Genomic DNA, 26,361 nt, shown 5'->3' on the forward strand with positions numbered 1-26,361 from the left:
TTCTGTTGACATATTCTGCGAGGAATAACGCCTTTTGTCGACAGAGTTCTGTTAACAGAAGGCGTTATTGCATCTACACTCTCATGTCGAGAAAGCGGCTTGCTTTGTCGACAGAAGTGGATGTAGTCCAGATGCTCTTTGTCGACAGAAGCCTGTAGTCTAGACGTACCCTATGTGATTTCAGAAATAATTGAAAATTCTTTTAAGGAATGCACATCAGGAACAGACCAAATCTTAAAAGAAAACATTCTGGTTTTTTTAACTAAATGTCCTTGATAATTAAAGAAAAATAGAAAAGAAGGATGAGAAGTATAGAAAATATATGAAAGTAGAATTGTTTCTAAAGGATAACTTGCAAGTGAATTAGAAAGAGAAGTAGACTGTCTTCTTGCAAGCAATATAGAATAGATGGAATAGTATAAAGTAATGGTTCTCAAATTTGAGTACTTGGTGGTGGTCTGTCAAGAGGTGGCTGGTCACATGGTGCTCACTGTGCTTTTTTCCAACTGCTAAATCATATAAAAATAATATTGAATACTTTTCCAATGTTACTTTTTCAGGTAATTGCCAGAGGGATATTATGTGATCACAAATAAGAACGGAAGTTGTCTGTGACATTGTGAATGAAAGGGGAAGCATCCAAAAGGTAAACAATCTCTTTGATAGGATGTGGGGTCACACTCCAAAAATGTCTGAAAATCTTTCATACAGGATAGGCATGTAATTTAGCTTAGTTGGCAGTATTGCTAATGGGAGCCAGATGGGTGTTAAACAAGTTTATGCTGTTCAGCGTTATGAATGGATTAAGGCATGTTTTATTTCAAATGTGAGAGTCTGGCTTCTGGAAAAAATATTGGCACAATATTTGTGAATCAGTTGATTAAATAATCTATATAATATTTCAGGATTGTCACTCGGTGGGTCATCCTGATTTCTGGAATGTCTGTAGAATTGATTTTAAGTGATGGAAACAGCTAAAAGCATGGTTAAGAGCTCTCTTTATTCCTATTCTCCCAGGGTAAATCATCACTGGGATTTTATAGTTAATTACTGTCCAATTTTCAATTTATCAGCCATTTTGACATTACCAATTATGCCAGGCCAAAAGTCCTGTGTGATGTCATAGAAAAGTCAGGCACCCCATGCCATTTCCTTATAGGTAATTTGCATGCAACAGTTTTATTGGATAGATGAGCATAACTGCTTTGACCCAAGGACCACCAGCTGTTCAGAGCCACTCACAAAATAGCACAACCAGCATACACAATAACGCCAAATCCCTCATTTGCCATGCATACCAATCAACACAACCACCCCTCCTTCATCACCTCCACTCAGTTCAACTCAACTCCAAAAACAACCTCTAGCCACAAGGGATCACCACCATCCACATTACAACACAAATAACAATAACCCCAGCATACACTCCCAGACACAGACCAGTGACCTGCACAACAGCATAACCAATATACACATCTCCCAGCACAACATAACAAACACATACAATAATCTCAAAAACAGATATCCATTCATAATAGTTCACACTCCTCCTTCATCACGTGCACAAATCAGCACAGTATCTCCTAGCACAGCACACTCATCCACCCTCACTCAGACTTCCCAGTAACCCATAAACTTGAGCTGCAAAACCACAGGTCTTCCATTGTAAAATATAAGCAACTTATTGTGCAATGAGACCACTGGTAGATATTCTTTGCATAAATGTAAGCCCATAATGAAAAGCATTCACAAATAAGTTATTTGTACAAAGATCTGATATTGATTATGACTACCAGGGGACTCTTGGTAGTGACATGCCACCGTTTGATGAACTGTAATGCAAATACCTGACTCAGGGTATTCCTGTAAATCTGTGCCTCAAAACTGTGGCAGTGTGATTGGTCTCCAGTCACATGTCCATGTCGCAGCACTCTGAAGACTCTGGCCTGCAGCTGAGTCAGATAACCAAAGGTCACAGGAAGACAACCAGAGGCAGCACCTGAAGAGAGAGCCTGTTCAGACAAAGATAAGATTCAGAGTGAAGGAAAGAGCATGGGGGCAAATTTTCTGCACCGGTCAGGTAGAAGATATTTACAGATGCAGAAGCTTTACCTGGGAAAGATTTTAGGAATGATGATTTGGGGGAAGGATGGTATAGCTTGGAGGAGAGAGAGGTCTGGAAGATGGTATTTGAATTAACATTGAACTGTTAGGTTTTTATTAATAAACCTGATCCCAAGAATGGGACTGTAATAGGGAGAGCTGGCCCTTTAAGAGGCTGTGGGTTCAGCTACACTGTGTCAGGCTCAGTCCACCTTCCCCAGTGAAGGGAGTAAGTTCCTGGATCACAGGTAGAAGATTGTAACACAGAGCCAGACCTGCTGAGATATAAAAGGTGGTAGTGCCTTGGGCATAAGAATTGCAGGAAGTGGACAAGCTCCTGCAAGAGACCATGGGTTAGGGAAAAGACCCGGTTTACATGTGGAACTTAGGGCTGTCCAAGTCAGAACTACAACAATGGCTGCCCGTCACAGGGAGCCATAGCCTGTAATACCTCTAAGGCTGGTATAGGGGGCTCTGTCTGTGAGGTGGAGTGTTTTCCATATAAGGGCATGTACATTAATAATCTTCCCCTGCTCGCTCCACCCATTGCAGTGAAAGATCAGCCAATGGGCTGACTTGTGCTCAGGCCTGCTACTCCACCCACTGCATCAAAAACCAACCTATGGGGTGATAAGTTCACAGGCAATAAAACAGGCAGGCAGCCCCTTTCTCACTGGGGATTCGCATTGAGTGAACGCCTGGCCTGATCACCCAGACGCCTTGCACCCCCCACTCTCGAGTCTTACTGAGTGTACTCCGAGTTGGTCGACCTGAGTGGAGACAGTTTATGAGCATATGACCGGTACTTGTGTTCCTGCTGTCTCCAGAACTGGTATAACCTCCCCTCCCCCACCATCATCCCTATCCTAATTGATTTTTTAGTTGTCCTTATTGCTTGTCAAGTGACAGTGGCTAAAAAGTTACTAAGTTAGTTTATAAATAGTTGTGGTTTAGGTTTTTTACTGTTTCCTTATATAAAGTTGTGTAAATAATCAGCCGTATGAACAATACCAGTGTTAATTCAACTGTTCCTAACCCCTGGGCAGTTATTGGGAATTATTGTGATTTAGAAAAGCCTCAGGGAATTGTTTTGTGTTGTCTGGCAATCTGTTTAATTTTTGTTCTGATGATTGTCTGGCGCCATCAAAATAAAATCAGTTTGTGCTTTTTAAAACCCCCAGTTGTGGTCTCATCCTTTCCGGCATCCCTTCGAACCTTGTGTTTTACGGGGACTGACAAGGGCTTGTCTACACTTACAGCACTGCTATAATGCTTAATGATCACCTGTGCTGATGTGAGAGCTTCTCCCATTGCTGTAGGTATCCCTCCTCCCTGAGTGGCGGTAGCTTTCCTTGATAGGACAAGTCCTCCTGTTGACATAGCACTTTCTATACACCCTGGAGCAATATAGGTATAGTGACATCAATTCTTAATCTACACAGAGCCTAAGAAATAAAACTCAGGCCTTGAAGAAAAGGGAATGAAATGGTGTGGCTGCTGAGTATTCTAGTTGCACTGGCTGATTAAATGCCAGATTTGACTCTTGTTACAATACTCACACTCACTGACAGAGGGGGGCAAAGGAGGCAATTGCCTCGGGATGCGGTGATTCAAAAGAGCCTGAGGCTCCTGCTACTTCTGTGGCATTTGCTGTCCGAGTGCCACGGTGCGGTGTGCTGTGGGTGGCTCCGAGGGCTGCTGGGGTTTGGGGAGCACATTCTGGAAGGTGCTAAGGGCTGGCTATCCCCAGCCCTGCTCCTTCTATCCAAGCCCCTCCCTTTGCTTAAGAGCCCAGCAAATCTATTGGCTCCCCTGACAATATGTGGTGCATTTATGTGGCATTTTCATTCAAATGCATTTTACATGCTAACAGATTATGTAAGACACTTATTTTTGACCACGTCACAGTTTCTTGTACTAATCATAGCAGCAATTTAAGAATACACAGACACAATGCTGAAATTAAGAGACTTGTCTCAACAGAGAAGCTGCACCAAGTGAACTAAAAATGGTTTTAAAAAGCCACTTGAGTTAAACCATTGCAAATCTCTTTGTGGGCCTCCATCACTTTACTGCTGATTTATATTGTAAATTTATATTGTAAATTGTATATTTAGATTAAAATTGGTAAATCTATGGTGTGCCCATTCAAGGGGTGGTCCCAGTTGAAATGGAGTAACGTTAAAATGAAGAGTAACGTTAGTTCGAACCAAGGAGTTTGGTTCAAACTAACGCGTTCTGGCGTGCACTTCCTGGTTCAAATCAGCTGTGATTCGAACTAGTGCGCCGGCGAGATCATGCTAATGAAGCACAGGATATTTAAGTCCCAGCTTCATTGACTATTTCAAATGCCGGCATTTGCATCCCTAGTTCAAACTAGGGTGCAAGTGTAGACATACCCTAAGACACAAGATCTGAGTTAGGCAACATAGGTTCTTCGAGTGATGTCCTCATGGGTGCTCCACTGTTGGTGACAGGTCATCCCAGAGCCGCAGATTGGAGCTTATCAAAGCAGTTGTCAGTTGGGTCTTGCACGCACGAAAGACGCCTCATGATATTTGCACCTTAGCTCCGCGTGCGGCCTGACCTTCCCTCAGTTCCTTGCTAACCGCCCTTGGTTGCAGACAGAGCTTGATCTCTCGCCTTCACTTAGGATATTCGTTTAGATTAGTTTTCAAAATAGTTACCATTGTTAAGTATTAGTTATAATTTTTTCTTGACATTCTAGTTAAAAAAAAAAGGGGGAAGTGGGAGTGACTCTAGTTGCACAAGAGGCTGTGGAGCCTTCCGTGACCCATGCCTTCAAAAAAAAAAAAAAAAAAAGGAAAATACAAAAAACCAACAACGATGAATGACAACATTGAAACTAAAGGAGAAGAGGGAGAGCCGTATGCAACAGGACATCCAGGGACAGTATGCTGGGCTCACTGGGGTTTAGTAAATGCGACATGTCACGGCCGCATGCTGATCTCAGACGGGTATTTGTCCTGCATCCGATGTTTGGAGGGGACACTCATATCCCCCAGAAGTGTGACCACTGCTGCAGCCTAATGGCCAGGGTGAGAAAGTCAAGCTAACTTTATTTGACAAGGCAATGCAGCCTTAAGAGCCCCAACTGCCATCTCAGACTCAGCCCAGAACATCAAAGAAAAGGGCGGGCTCATCCCTGTCCAAGCTGTCTTCTAAAAGAAAAGTTTCCCTGGCACACTGTCTCCCTTTGACTCCTTCTAAAATTAGTAAGGGAGATGAACCCAGCACTTCTAGTACCATAGTGCTACAGCCTTCCACCAGCATCACTTCAGCATCTCAGGAACCAGCGACAGTGCCGACACGAGCATCCTCAGCACCGGCAAAATCACACAGGTCAACTCCGGCACTGACACTGATGAGATTGCAGGACCCAGCACTGACTAGACCATCTGTCAAGGGGTTGGCACCAACTGCCAGATCCACCTCTCATAAGACCTCACTACTGGTTCCGGCAGGCTTGGCACCGGACTCTATGCCACCACCATCCAGCCCTGTGGCACTGATGGAAGAACTGACACATACTGATTGATCAGTACTGGCTAAATCTGACCATGCTCCGCCAGCTCCAGGAGTGCAAGAGAAAGACCATGCTCTCAGACTTTAGCTAGGGAACTTTCTCTGGCACCCTCATCAGCCCACGGCTCTCCAAGGCTTATCAGATACCGAGTGCTCTCTGAGCACAGTGTCTTCAGGAACGATGATTACAGGAGTATCTTTTCATCACAACACTCCTCGCCAACTAGAGATCATCGTTATTACCATTGAGAGAGACCTTGCCACCCGCTGTGGTACATGCAGTGACCATACCCACCACCACAATAACCACCTCAATGGCCATCCTAGGATCATTAGGGCTCCTATAGACATAGATCCACAGCCTCGTCCACTCCCACAAAGAAACCTCCACCAGTCTCACCACCCTATACTCTTCCCCCCTACAGACGATTTGGAAAAAGAGGAAGGTCAGATCCAGGAGGAGGATCCTGACCCACAGGCCACAGATGCTTCACCGACTTGACAGTTCCTCTGCATTGCCTGACAAAGCAGTGATTCCTGCTGACCCATGTCCAACAGATAACTTGAAGCAATTTCAAGAACTTTTTAAAAGGGTGGCAGCAAGCCAGGAAATTCCTTTCCAAGATGTGCAAGAAAAGCAGCACAGACTGCTAAAATTCTCCAACCTACGTTGCATGGGAAAATCGCCCTACCCATAGATGAGGCGATAATCGAGGCATGGACGAGCTCTGGCAAACCCCTGCCTCCATTCAGCCAACCTATAAAAGGGCAGACAGGAAGTATTTCATCTCAGCCAAAGACATGGACTTTCTATTTTCCCACCTGCATCTGAATTCACTTGTGGAAGTAGCACAGCACCAATCTAAGGTCCCACTTTTTATGGTCAACAATAAAGACCATAAAAAGTTGGACCTTTTTGGCCAGAAAATATACTCTTCTGCCACATTGCAGCTGAAGATTGCAAACTACTCAGCCCTTCTCGCAAATCACGATTTCAACAACTATTCTAAATTGGTGGAACTAATGGAACATCTCCCTGATATCAAGAGGCCCATCTTGAGCGTTATTATTCATGGGGGCCATACCATCATCATTGGACATTGCTGACACTGCTGCACGGGCAACTGCAACTGTGGTCGTGGTGTGCAAGGCATCATGGTTGCAGTCCTCAAGGATACCCATAGAACTACAATCTAAAGTGGAAGACCTGCCTTTTGACAAGCAGAAGCAGTTTGCCATCAAGGTGGATGAAGTCCCACACAGCAGCATAACATTGAACTGGTGGGCATTGGAGATAATTCATATGGGATATGTTATCCCTTTGACCTCCCTCACCCTAACCCCATCCCTCTTCAAGGACCTCTCCCACAGGAACCTTCTAAGGCAAGAAATTGATTGACTCCTGCATCTGGGAGGAAGACATGATGTTGGAGACCAATTATGGATCTCTACATCTTAAACAAATTTCTCTGCAAACAGTGATTCAAGATGGACACCCTCACAACAATCATTCCCGTACTGGATGAAGGGCCCTGATCTTTCCCATACTGGTTCACAGCTCTCAACCTACAGAATGCATATTTTCATATTTCATATACCCATCCCACAGATTATATCTTTGTTTCATTGTAGGCAGGGACCATTTCCAACACAAGATCCTGCCCTTTGGTCTATTCTCCACTCCCTGGGTCTTCTCATGGATCCTAGTGGTAGCCCATGGCCTATCTTCGGCGACAGGGGGACATGATTTTTCCATACCTGGATGACTGCCTCATAAAAGGTTGATCTCACAAAGAGGCAACCAGCATGGTACTTAAAACCAGGCAGTTGTTCAATTGCCTGGGCCTTCTCATAAACAAGAAGAAATCCACAATAGAACCCATAGAGTCCACCAGGGCTCACCTGGACTCAATATCAGCTCAGGCGTATCTGCCCCACCATGGCTTCACCATTCTACAGTACTTGATCGTAGTACTATCCACAAGCCCTTCCACTACAGTACTTACCTGCCTCCATCTGATGGGTTATATGGCAGCAACTGCATACGTAGTTCAACATGCCCATCTCCATTTTCGTTCTCTCCAACATTGGTTCACATCTGCCTATACCACATCCCACCACCCTAGGCATAAGCTCGTGACTGTACTACCAGATGTTCTCACCTCACTGCAATGCTGGACATCCCTGGACAACCTCGTTGGAGAGGTCCCCCTTCACCAACCCGAGCCTTTGGTGAAGATCACAATGGATGCTTCCCTCACGGGCTGGGGCACTCATCTACAGCATCACTTGGCCCAAGGCAGGTGGTTGCAACAAAAGGCCAGATTACACATCAACCTCCTCAAGCTCAGAGCCATCAGCAGGAACGCTTGTATTCATTTTGCCCCCACCATCAGCAACCAGATGGTTTGCATCCTCACGGACAATATGACAATGTTTTATATAAACAGACAAGGAAGCATGTGCTCTCAATCTCTATGTGCGAAGGCAATCCATCTATGCAACTGGTGCATTTGGCATTGAGTCACTCTAACGGCATACCTACCTGGAACAAACAATACTATGGCAATTGAGTCGCAATTTGTCCACCGACCACGAATGGGAACTTCATCCCTGGGTCCTTACCTCAATTTTCCAATGATGGGGTTATCCATCGATAGGCCCGTTTGCATCACATCTCAATGCCAAATGCCCTCAGTTCTGCTCCCATGGGGGCCTGGGCAAGGGATCATTACAGGATGCCTTCCTGATACCAAAGAATGCCTCACTTTACTATCCTTTCTCCCCGATCCCTCTTATCCCGAGGGCTCTCCACAAGATACATTTGGACATTGAGTCATTTTAATAGCTTCTTCATGGTCCAGACAGATGTGGTGTCCTTGCCTTCAGCGTATGCCCATCCTCCCTCCATACCCCCTTCCACACTGACACAACCTCCTCTCTTGAGATCACCGAGCAGTGCTGCACTCCCCAGCTTCACAGTCTTCACCTAAGCACCTGGCCTCTGTCTGGTTCCACAAGTTGGAAACTTGCTGCTTCAAACAGGTGAAGCACATCCTCCTTCATAGTAGGAAGCTTTCTACTCAGACAACTTACTTGCACAATGGAAGCTTTTTCCTCTTGTTGTGAGCAGAGGCAGATCATCCCTCAGACTTCTCCGATTCATAACCTCCTTGACTTTATTTTAGAACTCAAAATGGGAGGGTTGTCCATCTCATTTGTGAGGGTCCACCTGGTGGCGATAACAGCCTTTCATGAGCTGTTAGATGGAGTTTCTGTCTTCACACACCCAATCACCAGGAGGTTCCTTAGGGTCTCCAAAACCTCTATCTCCCTCACAGGGGCCCAGAGCCCTCATGGGACTTGAATCTAGTCTTGGACTGGCTGATGAGGCCACCCTTTGAGCCAATGACAATTTGCTCCCTCCCCTTCTTCCTGATAAAAGTGTCATTTCTGGATGCCATCCCCTCTGCCAGGAGAGTTGGAGAGATGGGAGCCCTGATGGTAGACCCACCTTATACAGTTTGCATAAAAGACAGTCACTCTGCAACCTTATCCTATGTTTTTACCGAAAATATGCACTTCATTCCACATCAATGAACCCATTGTGCTACCTGCCTTTACCCAAAGCCTCATGCATCTCCTCAAGACGTCATGCTCCATACTTTAGCTGTCCAACATGCCCTTGCCTTCTACATAGACAACACACGGTTTTTTTGTAGATTCCAGCACCTGTTCGTGTCCTTCGCAAACCATTCCAAGGGTACACCAATTTCTGCACAGAGCATCTCTAAATGGTTATCATCTTGTATTCCTGAGTGCTATTTCCTCCGTAATAAATCTTATCCATTCTGCCAAGAGCACATTCCACCTGTGTTACTGTGACTTCCAAAGCATTCCTGAGTAATGTTGCACTCAGGGACATCTACTGGGCAGCTACCTAGTCATCTGAACATACCTATGCCAGACATTATGCCATATTTGTCATCAGATACAGCTGTGGCTACAAAAGGTCCTATCCTTGACTCTGAATCCCACCATCCAGATTGATCACTGCTTTGTACTCGCCAACAGTGGAGCACCCCTGGGGACAACACTAGAAGAAAAAGAAGTTACTCATTCTGTGCAGTAACAACTTTTCTTCAAGATGTATGCCCCTGTGGGTGCTCCACGACCTTCCCTCCTCCCCTCTACTCGGAGTCTTAGCTACTTGAGCATAGATGAGGAACTGATGGAAGGCCAGGATGTACGTATGAGGCGCTAAATTGTGAACCCCATGAGGCACCTTTTGCGTGACCCAACTGACAACTGCTTTGAAAAGCTCCAATCTGTGGCTATGGGACAACTTGTCACCTACAACAGAGCACCCATGGGAACACACATCCTCAAAGAGCAGTCGTTACTGCATGAGATGAGTAACTTTTTGGTTTTGGCTTCGTCACTGACATACTGTGTGAAGTCTATGTAGACAAACTCTTAGGCACTTAACTACATTGTGCTCTGTTTTCCCATCAGCAAATCGGGAATATCTACCTATTTCACAGGAATCTTGTAAAGCTTTATTTGTTAAGTGCTTTTAGATTCTCTGATGAAAGTACAAAGTAATATACTGCTATTAGATTATGGTGAAATTTAAATTTTATAACTGAATGGGAAATGTGTTTTTGTAGTCAATAGCTCTATTTTTAAACACAATTATTACTTTGTCAGCAAAAATTATGTTAATGTTTCAATTTATTATTAAATTATTCAATTTATTTATTTAAAATTATTCAATAAGCCTCTCTATGTTGGATAAAGAAAGTTTTATGCTCTTCTGCTAAACAGGAAAAAGTGCAATTTAACCAACAAACCTGTATTTTATGGGGACTGCCTTTTTCACCATTAATGTTACCAGCCAATACAAAAAGAGATGATAGAAATAAAAAATGCAATGTTATGTTCGGTTATATAACCAGGTAAAACAAATTTTCAAATTGCTAGGTGATGGACAAAACACTGTGTCATCTTGGTTGATCTGGTACAAATAAGTAAGTCGGAACTGGTACATATTGTAGGGGAAACTCTAGCCAAATATTTCTCCAGAGCTCAGTTTTATTCTCCTACACCTCACTTCCCTCAGTCCTTTATTCTCAAGCTGAGGTGTCTGCTGAGAAAAGCCGCTCCGCGTCTCCCTGGTCTGCTGGGGCGGCGCTAGCTTCGCGTCTCCCTGGTCTGCTGGGGGGAAGCAGCTAGTGTGGGGTTGCCTCACCCCGTTTGTAAGTAGGGATCCGATGTAAGTCGGATCCATGTAACCCGGGGACTGCCTGTATATGAATCTCAGACCCAATGAAGACCTCCTCCACCATTTAATCAGGTAATTCACACATAATGGCAGCATGGCAGCTAACAAAGTTGACCTGCTGCCCGTACATATCCTTTCTGTAGTCTCTGAAAGCACAGATAGGGAATTAAGGCTGTTTAGGGCAATGTCTTTTTTACAATGTGTTTTGTATCTCATGCTACTGCCCTGAGGAGGACACAGGGTGAGTAGAGTGGCTTACTCCAGTACCCTGACCTTTCCAAGAGATTTGTAAAGGTCTTGTATAGCAACTACAGAAAGTCAAAACAAAAATCCCTCTAAGGTTAGGAGATGCTATTCTATAGTTGCCTTTCTCCATATACTTACATAGCCTGCACTGCTGAACCTTGAGTCTCAGGCTGTGTCTACACTGGCAAGTTATTCCGGAAAATCAGCCGCTTTTCTGGAAAAACTTGCCAGCTGTCTACACTGGCCGCTTGAATTTCTGGAAAGGCACTGACGATCTTATGTAAAATCATCAGTGCTTTTCCAGAAAAACTATGCTGCTCCCATTCGGGCAAAAGTCTTTTTCCAGAAAACTGTTCCAGAAAAGGGCCAGTGTAGACAGCACAGTAGTGTTTTCCGCAAAAAAGCCCTGATCGCGAAAATGATGATTGGGGCTTTTTTGTGGAAAAGCGCATCTAGATTGGCCACGGATGCTTTTCTGGAAAAGCGTCCTGCCAATCTAGACACGCTTTTCCGAAAATGGTTTTAACAGAAAACTTTTCCGTTAAAAGCATTTCCGGAAAATCATGCCAGTGTAGACATAGCCTCAACGTTTACACAGCTATTTCTACCGTGTTAACATGCACCTGAATACGTTGAGGTGCGCTCATAGACTTGCTTTGCTGTTTATGTTGCCATATCCTGCACCAATCCCTACCACTAGGATCCTCCTATGGCCTTCCCAATGGCTATAATTGGCTCTCGTCTTACCATCACTGAATACACAATTATGAAAAGGAATCTAAGCACTTGTTCACAGATTTCTTTCAGGATCTAAAGCTAATTTTTCTCCACGGAGCAGACTTTACTTCTCTTCCTTCCCATAAGCATCTTGTCTTCAAGGGATTAGCAGGTGGAACTTTTGTAAAGCTGTGGTTTAGCAGAATTTCTAAATACCCCCCGCAGACACTGCAGAGGGTGTGTGTCCTTGCGTGATGTAACAGGCGGATTCCAAAAGTGATAAACAGCAGCAGGGACGCACAGCAGCTTCAGCCCTAACGCCTTGACTGTCCCTGACAGGGAAGGGCAGTAACATCCAGTGTGGGGAGGGCGGCAGGTGCGCGCAGGGAGCGAGTCGGGGGGGGGGGGGCACGGAGGTGGGGAGCCGGCTCCCGGAGCCGAGTGCCGGGGTGACTCTCTCGTGCTCTAAGCCCCGCCCCAGCGCCCTTTCACCCTGGCAGGGCGGAGGGGGGCGGGCTGCGGACGTGGCCCGGCTTCTCTCTCGCTCGCTTTCTCTCTCCGCGCCGCTATGGCCTCTGCTCTCTGTCGCGACGCCTCCCCCCGCCCCGGCGCGGCCCGGGGGCTGCTGCTGCTGCTGCTCGGCGCGCTGCTGTGCGCGGCCCCAGCGCGGGGCGACGCGGAGCTGGAGCGGGAGCCCGAGCTAGATCCGCACGCGCGGCACCGCTACAGCGCCGAGATGCTGCGCCACGCCGCCCAGAGCGCCCCGCACTTCGTCATGTTCTTCGCTCCCTGGTAACCGGCCGGCTCGCGCCTCGCTGACGTGGCAGCGGCCGTTGGGGGCGGCTCCTCGGGGGGGGAGGTCACGCGGGTGGGTTCGGGGCGGGTCTCGGTGCAGAGCCCTGGACGCTGAGCCTGAGGCAGCCGCCGGCCGGCGCGTGCGGAGAGCCGAAGGGAGTCTCGCGCCCGGCGCGAGGCCGCTGCCCAACCGGCCGACGTGGCCTCCGGCCGCAGCAGCGCCTCGCAGCAGCCCCAGAGTTGCATGCCCAGGGCGAGCCCGCGCGGGGAGGGACTCGCCACGGTCTGGTTGGCAGCCGGTTGAAGCGAGTCTGGGGTGTCTGGACCCCGGGTGAGCGCCAGTCCCCGGGCCGAGCAGCTCTTGCAGCGCCTGGCTAGCCTTAGCCACTAGCACGTGTTTTAAAAGATCATCGCCCATCCTAGCAGGGGCAGGCCCCGAGAGACCAGTGTGATCACCCTTCTTGTGCGCTGTCAGGCGATGGCCACGCTGCATGCATATTTCAGAATAAGATATTGCAGAATAGTTTATTTCAAAATAGCATGTCTGTGCTGCAGGGAAGCCTCAAAATTAGCCAGAGACAGGCTTCCCTAAAGTAGACAGCTATCTCCATTTAGAGCCTTAGGAAGAATAACTTAGAATGGCCCTAGTGAGGGGCTATTTCGAAATACAGGCAGTCCCCGGGTTACATGGATCCGACTTACATCGGATCTCTACTTACAAACGGGGTGAGGCAACCCCGCACTAGCTGCTTCCCCAGCAGACCAGGGAGACGCGAAGCTGGTGCCCCCCCCCCCCCCCAGCAGACCAGGGAGACGCGAAGCTAACGCCCCCCCCCCCCCCCCCCCCAGCAGACCAGGGAGACGCGGAGCGTCTTTTCTCAGCAGACACCTCAGCTTGAGAATAAAGAACTGAGGGAAGTGAGGTGTGGGAGAATAAAACTGAGCTCTGGAGAAATGTTTGGCTAGAGTTTCCCCTACAATAGGTACCAGTTCCGACTTACATACAAATTCAACTTAAGAACAAACTTACAGTCCCTATCTTGTACGTAACCCGGGGACTGCCTGTAGCAGACTTGGAGCATCTACACATGCCTTATTTCGAAATAGCTATTTCAGAACAGGTGTTCTTCCTATAATGAGGTTTACAGAAGTGGGGGATAAGCTGTCTATTTCAAAATTATTTTGACATAACGGAATTACTGTTTAGATGTGCACATAGTTGTTTCAGAATAACAGCCGTTATTCTGAAATAATGTTGCTATGCAAACACATCCTCAGAGACCCTCCTGGCACCCTGTGTCCTTGCATCATTGGTGAAAGAGAACTGATGGAGACTTGCTCTTTTTCCCGATGAAAGTAAAAGTGTGATAAAAAACCATGGTGATAGCTTGACAATTGCTGGCTGAGTTTCCAAATGAAACGTTTCAAAACTCACTTCTAATTATTGTGTGGATTTTGTTTCTTCCTTTCTCTGAATATGAACAAAGTAAATGGCGGCATGTGTTGTGTGCGTGGTTCTTACTAAAGATTATGGATGCTAACAGTTAATTGAATAGTAGATTAACCTCATGATTTTTTTATCAGTCACTTGACTAGTCTATAGTACTCAGGGGTGGCGCCAGTAGCCAGTGCTCTCAGACCCCCACTGCTGAGGAGCCCTCTGCCTGGGGTGCCAGGCAGGAGCTGGTCCACAAGGGGAGCCAATTTAAAAATCAGCTCCCATTGAAAGCCAGCTACTTGTCACCCCGTGCTGCTGCCTCTGTGTCGGAAGCAGTAGCGTGGGGTGGCAGAAGCCCCTGTCTGAGGTGGGTCTGAGTTCCTGGACCCCGTGCAGGCCAGAACTGAGCTGGGCTGCCTGCTCGTCTGGCTGCTAATACGCTTTAAATGCAGAGCCGCAGCAGGAGTAGATCCTAGCGCAAGCTGGGACTGAGCAGGGCTGCTGGCCAGTCTGCTGAAAATTTTTGTGGCTGGAGGAGGTGGGGTAGAAATGTGTGTAGTCTATAGCAGTAACCCATAAGCTTTTGCTTATCAGTTAATCGACAACACTATTGCATCCCTACTGTAAGCATCACCCTTACCTGTGATGCTTACTGGATACAGTTAACCAATGGGCTAGAACTGCTGCCCACTGCTGGTAGGAAGCTACTCCAGCCCTGTGAGGTCTGCCTTAGACGGGCTACTTCAGCCTCCCCCTAGAGTTGTCTGGGAGTGGAGGCTTAGAATTAAAAATAAGCTTGTGGCTCCCGGTCCCACTGCTACCGCATTGCCTGGCACCCTCCTGGGGTTGCTGCAGCTATTTAAAGGAATTTCAGCTTCGGCCCCTGCCAGAATAGCACTGGAACCAGGAACTATTTAAATATGATCTTATTGCCTGAGCCACCACCTGGAAATTTGGTGCATGGGCACCAGAATATAAATAGAAAATGGCCAGATGCAGTCCGTGGGCTGTATCAAAGGATTAGGCTGGCCAAATCCAGCCCCATTTTGCCAAGCCCTGAGCTAAAACTTGCAAAATCAGACTCAATATTTTTCTGATATTTTCTAATTCATAGTTCTGTGCAGGGTGTCAATGCTGAATCAGTGAGCCTTGTGTCCCAGAGATAGGTGACCACCAGAATGCATGCTATTTTCAGACAGAGAGCAGTAAGTGTCTGTCTACTGGTCAGGTTGTGCTTCTTGGTACTAGCGATGTTTAAACAATTAACCAATAAATCTGGGCTTATTGGTTAATCCAAATGACTACACCCTCAGCCCCTGTTGCTGCCTCTGTATCAGAGGCAGCAGGGAAGGGAGAGACGGGAGCTGGTGCCCATGGGGTGCTGGCTCCTTGCGTGTACTGGTTCCTGTGGAGCCACTTGGCCTCCCGCCCACAGAGGCAGGGAGGGTTGGTACAGGCAGGTGGTGGTGCTCGTGAAGAGCTGAGCTTTTAAGTTGGCTCCCTGTGAGTACTGGCTCCCTATGAGTACTGGCTCCACAGAGCCATTCTACCCCCATGCTGCTGCCTCTGATACATGGATCCTGGTACAGCCCCATCTACAGTGGCCTGGGCTTGCTGCCAACAGAGATTGCTCTGTGGGATGCTGGAGCAGCTTCTGTCCACAGGGAGTTTGGCAGCAGCACAAGTGGCAGGTGGGAGCCGTCTGCACAGGGAGCTGATTTTTAAACTGGCTCCCTTCGTGTACCAACTCCATCTGCCACATGCTTAAGGATGCTAAGGACTAGTAAACTAGTCGACTAGTTAATTTCCTCTCCCCTGCCCCATTGTTGTCTCTGTCAGATAGAGGCAGTGAGGAGGGGGTACCTCAAAGCGGCAGTGCCACACAGCTGATCCTGGGCTCAGCTGTGTGGTGCTGCTCCTTTTAAATGCCGCCCGGGTTGTGGGGAAATACTGCATGGAACCCACGGTCAGCTGGGAGTCCCCAGTTGACCTCAGGCGCTGCATGACATTTCACAGCAGCAGTGCAGCTGGGGACTCTTGTACGTTTCAAAGCTGGCACCCATGTGCAGCCCGGAGTCAGCGGGACTTCCCGCTAGCCCCGGGCTGCACGCAGAGTTCTGCATTCCTCCTTTGAAATGTACAAGAGCCCCCCGCAGGAAATTCCATTGACTACTTGACTAGTAAATTAACCGCTAGTTAACCTCCTTAGTTGTGCTGCTGCCTGTGATATAGAGACAGCAGTATGGGATGGCAGGGGGCTCCCCGGGAGTGGGGCTGGGAGTGCACTAGCTGCTGTCCCACCCCGAGAGAGCATTTTAGTAACTGTGTAACTGCTAAAAATTGTTGCAGCTACACAGTTACTAAAATAAACTATATCTAACATCCCTACTTGTTACTACCAAATTGTTGGTTCTTGGATTTTCCACACTGCAGTCCTCCTCCAGTTTAGCAATATGGATCTCTCAGGATATGAACCCCCTGTACAAGATCTGTCAGCAGCTATTTGATCAGCTGACTTAGCTGCAAGGCATAGCTGTGGTAATTCATTTACTTTAACCTGGCTGGACATGTTTCTTTCAGGAAGATTCCAGAGAGTTATGGGGAAATGATGCTTGTTCACACTCTCAGGGCATGTCTAAACTACATGCCTCTTTCGAAAGAGGGATGTAAATTAGGCAGATCAAAAGTGCCTAATTTTTTGAAGAGTACAGGATCTTGCGAAAAAGGTGTGTGGGGGGGAGGGGGTTCCAAAAAGAACCGCGTCTAGACCGCAGTTTCTCTTTCGAAATACCCTTTTTTGACAGAACACTGTGATGCAATTATGCAAATGAAGCGTGGGATATTTTAATCCCTGTTTCATTTGCACATTCAATCTGCCTAATTTACATCCCTCTTTCTAAAGTTTAGACATAGCCTCAGTTAGGGTTGATCAATTGACCAAGTATTTTCAATGTAAAAAAGGGTCAAATATTTTAAACCACTAATTTTATTAGAACAATAACAGCAATCACAAAACAGAGTAAGACTTTATGATCTCCAGTGGGCTTAGTCATAGATAAATACTTTTGCCTAATTACAAAATACAGGTTACTTAACTGAGTTACTTAATTCAGAAAAATGTGAAACACCATGAGCTATGTGAAAATACTTGTTTGAGAGGCTTTTTGTTAAGAGTGGAGCTGTGGACATTAATTTATATGTTCATTCACTGTAGATTTGCTTTTTTTGACAGTGAAAAATCAGGGGATGTAATAGCTGTGATACTTTTGCATGATAAGGGAGAGGCTTAAAGGTTGTGCCTTTTGACATGCATTTTGCTTTGTAAACCAGCATATGCATTCTTGGTCTGGTATACAAGTGGAGGTACACATACATATGATTTCTGTTCCAAAAGATTCTTGTCAATCAAGATGTTCAACTTTTGGTTAGTTAACCTTTTTTCCCCAACAAGTGGGATTAGCCTGGGCAATACACCCTCTGTGGACTGGATCTGGCCTGCAAAGGCAGCAGAGAGCCTCAGGAAGAGGCCCTTTGTGCTCCACAAACTGTCCAGGAGGGAGGGGAGGGTGGTGCCTCATGGCTGCTCCTACCCCTAGCGCTATACCATTATCTGGTTTCTGCCCAGTGAGAGCTGCCTGTTTGAAAAACTGGCAGCACGGGAAGCACCACTCCACCTTCCCCTTCAGCTTTTATTCACAGAGCACATGGCTGTGCAGTCTGGGGCATAAGGGGAGGGGAGGACGGGAATGGGCAGGCTCCTACCTGAGAAATGAGCTCGGCTGTTGGCTGGGAGTCTCACAGGTAAGTCTCCAAGTTATAGCCAGCCTCTGGCATCCTAGCTCCTCCCTCCCCCAACCCTTTGCCCTCCCACTATAACCCCCATCCCACATAAGCCAAACCCTCTTCCCCCCCTCCCACTGAGCCCATACCCCCTCTCAGAACCTGCACCCCAATCCTCTGCTTCAGATCATAATCCCCTCCTGCCCTAGGTCACAACCCAAACCTGTGCACTTCCTCCTGTACCCCAGTGCCCTGCTCTAGGTCACAATCCACTCCTGCCCTAGGTCACAACCCCAACCCCTGCACTCCAATCTTGTGCCCCAGGTCACAGCTGCCTCCTTCACGAGTTTTTTTTTGTTTTGTTTTTTTAGGTATAACTGTTAGATTAGAATGAGACAATTTTTCTTCTCTTTCTGGGATCAAAACTAGCCAAAAGGCAAAAATAGATATCCAGAGTAGGGAGGTGTTACCTGTTAAGCATTCTCCTTAATGGGTGCTGCTTACTGGAAAACATCGGCTCTGGAAGTGGCAGCTGTGAGCAAGTGAGGAGTGGTGAGAGAGTTGGAAGCAGCTAGGCTGAAGAAGACCCTGCCCACGGCGTGGGGGCCACTCCAGCTTCGCCATGGATGGGTGGAGGAGCAGACCTGTGACTCACCCCCATTTAATCAGTTAACTAATTTAACATAACATTTAAAAGGTTAACTAATTAAATAAATTTTACTTTCCCAATTCAGATTTGAAAATCTTGAAAATTAACATTTAGACATCATAAGCAATGTTTCAGAATATGTAATTGTAGGAAGATTTTTTTAGTAGTGTAGAGGAGTTTAAATCAGTTTGTTGGAATTTATAAAGCAGGCAAGGTACATTGTAAGCTGACAGGAAGAAAAATATTCAAAATGTAAAAGTTTCTCCATATACACAATATATATGCCAAGTCTGATTACAGGAGACAAATTTGCAAACCCTCTAAAAATCTTGCTTTCTTGTAAGTGGAATTGTGTTTTTTTTTTTTTAATAAAAATTGTATAGAGAGTAAGAGGCAACTTTCTGCAAAACCTTAGTGATGTGTTAATTATTGCATAAAAATAGAATAGTGGTAGAAATGTAGCCATGTTAGTCTGGTGCAGCTGAAACAAAAAACAGGACTGACCCACGAAAGCTCATCATCTATTAAACCATCTTGTTAGTCTTTAAAGTGCTACACAGTCCTGTTTTTTGCATAAAAGTAGACTTTCCAGGACTTGTCAAATTCAAACATAGCTGAGGATATTTGAATTAATCTAATGATATTCCTTATAATACCTGTAAATATCAGGAACAGCAAAAACAGCTATTCAAAATAAATTGGCATTGCCTCCTTAAAACAGTTTTACCATATTTATGGTGATTATGTCATTTAACAACAGGTTGTTTATACCAGTAGAATTAAATAGGATTTTCAGTGTTAGGGCATCTGAACAGCGTTTTCGAGAACTACTACATTTCTTGATTGGCTGAATATTTTATTGCTTTAAATTTGAATTAATATGTTATGGGATGCCAAGCAGTGGGAAACGTGATTTGAATAGTTAACTATTCCCTGTAAGAGAGAAGCAAAATAGCAGTTATTTGTTCTGAAATCTCTTTTAAGTTCACTGTATGTGAATATATTGACTATTTTGAGACTCATAGGTTGTCACGATGCAAAGGCACTTATTCCTGATTATAAGATGTTACAATTAGCATCTCTTCAAGAATTTGAACCACAATCGTTCTACATCACTGACTTATATATTCCATGGGTCTCATGGCTCATAATTCTGACATTGCACGTAAACCATTATCACCTTACCAAATACTTAAAAACATGGCGCTTCCAAATGTAAAATCATAAAGAATACCAGGTATCTTCTCCTGATGTTCTTAGAAAGTTGAAAAGCTGAGTTCTCTCTTTTCAGTATCCTCCTGAATTGAATAATCCTACAACAAATCTGTCAAGAATTTGCAATGCAAAAATACTCATCTAACCATCAGGGCTGGGGGGAGGGGAAGGAGGAGAGAGTGTGAGTGTGAGAGAGAGAGAGAGAATTTTGTGTCAAAACTCATTACAAGGTTAGCCTTCTACAATAAAAAGTAACTCTACAGTATTAACTGTTGCTTACCATATTTATCTTTTGTATGGAAGAGGTTTTTGACTTTTCATTCCTCTAGCATGTTTCAGGTACATCAGATCCCACCCGCGTGCATGTATATTTTCCTGTAGAATCAGTCAAATCAAGTCTTTACATTTTCATTTAAACACATTTGTTAACTATAGGGTATGCATACAAATCAGAACAGTGATCTTATAACTAAATTTATTTTCCTCCTTTTGTAGGTGTGGACACTGCCAACGTTTGCAACCAACTTGGAATGATCTGGGAGACAAATACAACAACATGGAAGATCCACCAGCCTATGTTGTAAAAGTGGATTGCACTGTAGAAAGTACATTGTGCTCTGAATTTGGAGTCAGAGGATACCCCACGTAAGGATGTGTGCTTTTGTTATTTTGTATGTTTTTCCTCTGCCAGTTTGCTGAGAGCAAGTTTTAAAAGTTATGATTGTTGGTGGATTCCTTTGTAGTTCTTTGGTCTTTAGAAGCTAAATTTTAAGACAAGATGATCTATAGTACCTCTTGTTTTATATACCATTTTACAGCTTGGAATTTAATTGTGGTTAAACAATCTTCAGAATAGGCCTTTCTCTCTCCCCCCACACTCCCTTTAAGAGAACATGTCTTTGAGACAGTAATGTAACATACAGCAGTGAGATGCTAGTATAGGGCTCAGCAACCTTTGCTGCATGCGCTGGCAGGCCACGACACATTTTGTTTATGTTGACTGTCCACAGGCATGACCCCTGGCAGCTCCCAGTGGCTATGGTTTGCCATTCCCAGCCACTGGGAGCTACGGGAAGGAGTGGCCAGCACATCCCTGTGCCACTTCCCATAGCTTCCATTGGCCAGGAACGGCAAACTGTGGCCACTGCGGGGATGGAGGTGGGAATGTGTCTGTGGACAGTCAACATAAACAGAATGTCTTGCGGCCTGCCAGCAGGTTACTCTGATAGGCCTTGTGCCAAAGGTTGCTGACTCCTCTACTAGTAGTTTAAAACTATTTTAACTACTTTCAAATAATTTGTCAGTTATCCAACTGTATATAGCACAACCAATGTAGTGGATATAAAGGATCTCTAAAACTTGTGTGTGATTTTGGTGATCATAAAACTGATACATTAATAACACCATCTAAAGTGAGAGTTGCTTTACGTGGTTTTGCAATAATAAGGCTTGAAAAATTTAGCTCTTGCTTATGAACTTGAGTACTAAACCTATTATCTTTTAAACCTTTCTTATTATGACGGTGAATAGGTTTACCAGTAAGGGCCAACTTAATGTCTTGGTGAGAAGGCTCACATCTGGCCTCTGAGATTCTTGAAAAGAATATGAGATGGAATTTCTACCAGATAGATAAACCTTTGCTTAAAGCACATCAGTCCAAACTTCAGCACTCCTGCTAGCTTAGCGCTGACCTCTCTTGAGCATTTTGTATAGCTTTGTGAATAAACATCTTATTTATGATGAGAGGGTACTGTACATCTACGCAGTATGTGCAAAAAAAAAAAGAAAACCTATGGCAGCGAGTTTTAGAACCTGGGTCAACTGACATGGGGTCATGTTGCAAGGCTAAAAATGGCAGTGTATGTGCTTGGGCTGAAGGCTGGGCACTGAGTCCTTCACACTGGTTGGGTTTCAGAGCCTAAGCACCAGTCTGAGCCCAGATTTCTACACTGTTTTTAGCCCTCCAATGTAATCCTGAGTCAGTTGACCCAAGTTCACTGCTCAGTCTTGTCAGTTGCACAAATGCTAATATTTAAGATGATGGACCAGCAGAGATTAAAAGTAGTGTACTGTTTCTTGTGGTTCATATCAATACAGATCTCATAACTTATCAGTGCTTTCTATCAATTGAGTATTCTCTTTTTCTGAATGGAGTTTGTCAGTACTACCTCGTTGGCAGAGCATTTTAATTAGGAGCTAGGAACTGCAGTAAATAGTAATAGGATAATGTTGAAAGTAATGGGGCAATTGCAGTTGAGACAAAGCTGATTCTGGTCTGAGCTAGCTTAGACATACAAGTAAAAAAAATGTATGTGATCGAGACAGCCAGGAAAAGCTTTCAGTGTTGGCGCAAGGGGAGAGAACAGTATGCCTTCAGGGTTCTAATTCTGCATATAGAGGTCTGGATTGGAGATTTGAAAGTTAAACTTCCATGATGACTATTGGGGGAAGGATGTTTGTTTTAATGGTTGTACAGTATAGAATTCCTGGTCTCCCCCCCCCCCCCACCTCCCACGCTCTCATAAATCTGAAAGTATCCTTAAAAACTTAAAAAAAAAACCCAACTAACTCTCAGTTATGTTGTGGCATGCAAGTAAACGCTGTTCCATATGTCAGTCATTTTTAACACATAATGGCTACGTCTACACTGGCCCCTTTTCCGGAAGGGGCATGTTAATTTCACCTATCGTAGTAGGGAAATCCGCGGGGGATTTAAATATCCCCCGCGGCATTTAAATAAAAATGTCCGCCGCTTTTTTCCGGCTTTTAAAAAAGCCGGAAAAGAGCGTCTACACTGGCCCCGATCCTCCGGAAAAAGCGCCCTTTTCCAGAGGCTCTTATTCCTACTTTCAAAGGGATCGGGGCCAGTGTAGACGCTCTTTTCCGGCTTTTTTAAAAGCCGGAAAAAAGCGGCGGACATTTTTATTTAAATGCCGCGGGGGATATTTAAATCCCCCGCGGATTTCCCTACTACGATAGGTGAAATTAACATGCCCCTTCCGGAAAAGGGGCCAGTGTAGACGAGCCCAATGGCTTTTGTTGCATATGAGCAGATTGAGGATTGAGAACTATGTTAGGAAAGTGCTTGTTGAAATGGGAGTTCTCTTCCCTGGGAACAGCTTGCAGCTTCAATCCCAATGGAAACACTGAGTGGCAGGCATTTTTAGGAGGGGCCCCATCGCTTCCCCACTAGAAAAATGATGATTATCTTTGAGGACATGAGTAGCTTCACAGTCATTGGGTCATTCAGTCCTTTTGTAAATTATGGAAAATGGCAGCCATGTTGAGTCAGTACACACTGTTATAAAGGGTAAGATGGGTGGAGAGAGTGCAATTAAGGATAGATGGTACTGATCCTATAGGTGTAGTAGCTTCATCTGCCTGGAAGCGTGAATGATAAATGAGCCATTTGGTAATAAAAGGCTTAGTCATATTTACAGGGTGAAGTGTGCTGTAAGTTACTTTTCAGACTCCTTTAAGTGTACTGCTCAATGGGAAAGGTGGTGCTTCTTTCAGCTTTTCAGGGGTGTAATGCTGCAGTTTATTACTCTTAACACTGATAGTCTATGTTGCTGTATTCTTTCTCTCTCAGTATCTCCCCTCTTCCCTTCTTTTTTCCTCTGTGTATTTTTAACTGTTTATGCTCTTTTGTGTATCTAGGCTCTGGTTTGGTAAAACAGCTCTGTCACTTTTGGATAGCCTGGACAGAGCATCTTTCCAGCTGTTGTTCCCTTAACTCCCTTGATGTTGTTTACCTCTAGTTCTCTTATCTCTGACCATTGCTTAATTTCCTGCTTGGTCTTCAGACAGAATACTATCGAGCAAGTAAACTGGTGTACATAAAATATTCATGCAAATACCTGTAATATGAGTATCTCCATCATTTTCCACAGAGCCATGCACTGGAATTTTTAGGATCTGATTTTTTAAATTTATTTTTTACACCAACTAAATAACAGTTTGTTGAAAATTCCCAGGAAATTCAGTCTTTACATATTGGTTGTATGCTGTACAGCTGAGGAGGAAAATGCATTGTATTCTTCATATGAAACAAAGATACTGAATATACAGATCTAAGTGTGTGGGGGGGGGGAGGGAGGGAGGGGAACGGAACCTCATCTTAATAAAATCGAGATGCTACCATAGTTGTAGGATCCTTTAAGCCAACTTCTTAAATGATGTTAAGGATATCCCTCAGAAGATGCATCAAAGGGAAAGATAAGCAATTCAGACTACATAGTTCTTTTTATTTTTTGTTGACTTCTTAAAGGGACAATATCTTAAAAACCACACATTTATCTGTGTTTTTAACCTAGTATTGTACCAGCAATGTATAATACTATAATGAAAGTGGTTAAATGGAGGGTTTTTGTTCTTTTTAAATTTGTATCCCTCTTGCTTTTGACAATACTTTTGCATAATGATTTTTAGAAGTTGTGAAGGCTCTGGATAGAAACACAGTACAGCAGGGGTGATGAGGCCATTCCAAGATTTTAGAAAATGGTCCAGGGCTACACTCTTTCATTATATTAATGGAGGAGATGCAGGGTCTGTGATGGTGCAGAAGGGAGCTTAGAGTAAGGGATTGGGGTGCGGTATGTTGGAGGGAGTTTGGGTGAAGCAGGCAGTTGTGACTTGGGGCATAGGACAGAAGTGGGTTGTGACCTAGGGCAGGGGACTGTAGTGCAGGGGTTTGGATTGTGACCTTGTACAGGTGATTGGGATGCAGGGCCTGGGAGGGGTACAGAGGGTTTGGTTTATGTGGGGTGGGGAATAGGAGTGGGGGGGACAGAGGGCTGGGGAGAGAGAGGGCCTGGGATGCCAGAGGCATGCTCTGACCAGGAAACGTACCTGGATGATTCCCGGCCAACAGTCTAGCAGGGTTGTCAGGCAGCTTCCCTGCCTGCCCACCCCTGCAAAGGCTGCAGGGGCCACGTGCGATAGTGACTAAGAGCCTAAGAGGAGAGGGGAGGGTGCTTCAATCACTACCTGTTCTTCAAACAGGCAGCTCTCATTGCCCAGAAATCGACCAATGGGATTGTGCTGAGGGCAGGAGCAGCTCGTGAACCAGCACTCCCGCCTCTCCTGGGCTTGCAGCTGAGAAAGAGAAATGGCTGGAGCAGCCGCTTTTCTGAGTGGTGCAGGAGGGGCATGGAGCAAGTAGAGAGTCTGCTTGATGTCCCCCGCTGTGTCCGTGAGCCAGATCTGGTGGCTTCGCGGGCCAAATCTGGCCCCCTGCCGTATTTTGCCCAGTCCTGTAGTAAAGAAACATTTAGAAAAATATGGTTGTAAAACAACAAAAATTAGCAAAGGAAATCAAGGATAGGCATAATAATTTAAATTAATTTTAACTCGGTTAAAAAAATCTCAATTTGATGGCGTCCCTTTAAAATTCCACTATTTTAAACAAATATAATTTCCAGTTTTAAGTGAGGCATCTATTTAGTAGGAAAAGGTTGAGATATTTAGGTATTTTGTTAAACAGATTTTATTTAAGTATGTATTTATATAACCAGTAAAACTGCATTTGCAATTTTCACCTGTTTTTTCACCTTATTCATCTGCTTTAATTCTACTTTTAATCAGTTTAATACAGCATGAGAAGTGGTATGTGATCAAGGACATGCATATTTGCATGGCACAAAAAAGTGCAGAGAAATTCCTGGAAAATGAACTTTTTGTTTTTGTACATACTGAAAAAAATTAACGGATGCTTTTTTTGAAAAATGAAAAGTAGGATTCACAAGTATAAACAGGATTTAACGTCTGAATTCAAGTTTCTAGCATTTTGTTAACGATTGCATGTAAATCTGAGGGCATGTTTGTATGTTAAACACAACATATGATATTTCTATCTTCGCTTTTAACGCTTAAAGGAGAATAAAAGAGATTTGTTAGAGGGCCCAGTTCTGCATCGTTGATGTAAATGGCCTCAATTAGGCCTCAATTGGAGTGTTGTGTCCAGTTCTGGGCAGTACATTTCAAGAAAGACGTGGAGAAATTGGAGAAGGTCCAGAGAAGAGCAACAAGAATAAACATGACCTATGAAGGAAGTCTGAAAGAATTGGGCTTGTTTAGTTTGGAAAGGAGAAGACTGAGAGGGGGTATGAAAGCAGTTTTCAGGTATCTAAAAGGGTGTCACAAGGAAGAGGGAGAAAACTTGTTCTCCTTGGCCTCTGAGGATAGGACAAGAAACAGTGGGCTTAAACTGTAACAAGGGAGGTTTAGGTTGGACATCAGGAAAGACTTCCTAACTTTCAAGGTGGCTAAACACTGGAATAAGTTGCCTAGGGAGGTTGTGGAATCTCCAACTCTGGAGATATTTAAGAGCAGGTTAGACAGACATCTATCAGGGATGGTCTAGAGAGCATACTGGGTCCTGCCATGAGGGCAGGGGACTGGACTTGATGACCTCTCGAGGTCCCTTCCAGTTGTAGTGTTCTATAATTCTAAAGGGGAAGTGTGATTTTAATGTCAGGCTTCAGGGCTGAGTTCATTTATGTTATTGGAACAAAGTTCATTTATTTCCAGAACATGTTTCTCGTTTGTATGTATTTGAAAAGTTTTGCCTTATCTCATTGTACTTTT

At 44.9% G+C, this 26,361-nt stretch overlaps 1 protein-coding gene and 1 long non-coding RNA gene across 2 annotated transcripts in view; one reads left to right on the forward strand and one right to left on the reverse strand.

The window, feature by feature from the left end:
- Positions 1–461: 461 nt before the first annotated feature.
- Positions 462–12,389, reverse strand: LOC112543998 (uncharacterized). The gene is made up of 3 exons (XR_003087297.2): positions 11,927–12,389; positions 8,746–8,881; positions 462–2,012 (listed from the first exon to the last, which is right to left on the reverse strand). It is a non-coding gene; the product is annotated as an uncharacterized LOC112543998 (long non-coding RNA).
- TXNDC5 (thioredoxin domain containing 5) overlaps positions 12,388–26,361 on the forward strand; it is a 42,898-nt gene continuing 28,924 nt past the window's right edge. Inside the window, exons 1-2 of the mRNA XM_006138785.4 lie at positions 12,388–12,688; positions 20,269–20,418. Coding sequence (XP_006138847.2) covers positions 12,465–12,688; positions 20,269–20,418 — 374 coding nt within the window. The 5' untranslated portion in view covers positions 12,388–12,464. The remainder of the gene's footprint in view (positions 12,689–20,268; positions 20,419–26,361) is intronic.

Source organism: Pelodiscus sinensis, chromosome 2 (assembly GCF_049634645.1).
Source record: "Pelodiscus sinensis isolate JC-2024 chromosome 2, ASM4963464v1, whole genome shotgun sequence".
Classification (NCBI taxonomy): domain Eukaryota; kingdom Metazoa; phylum Chordata; order Testudines; family Trionychidae; genus Pelodiscus; species Pelodiscus sinensis.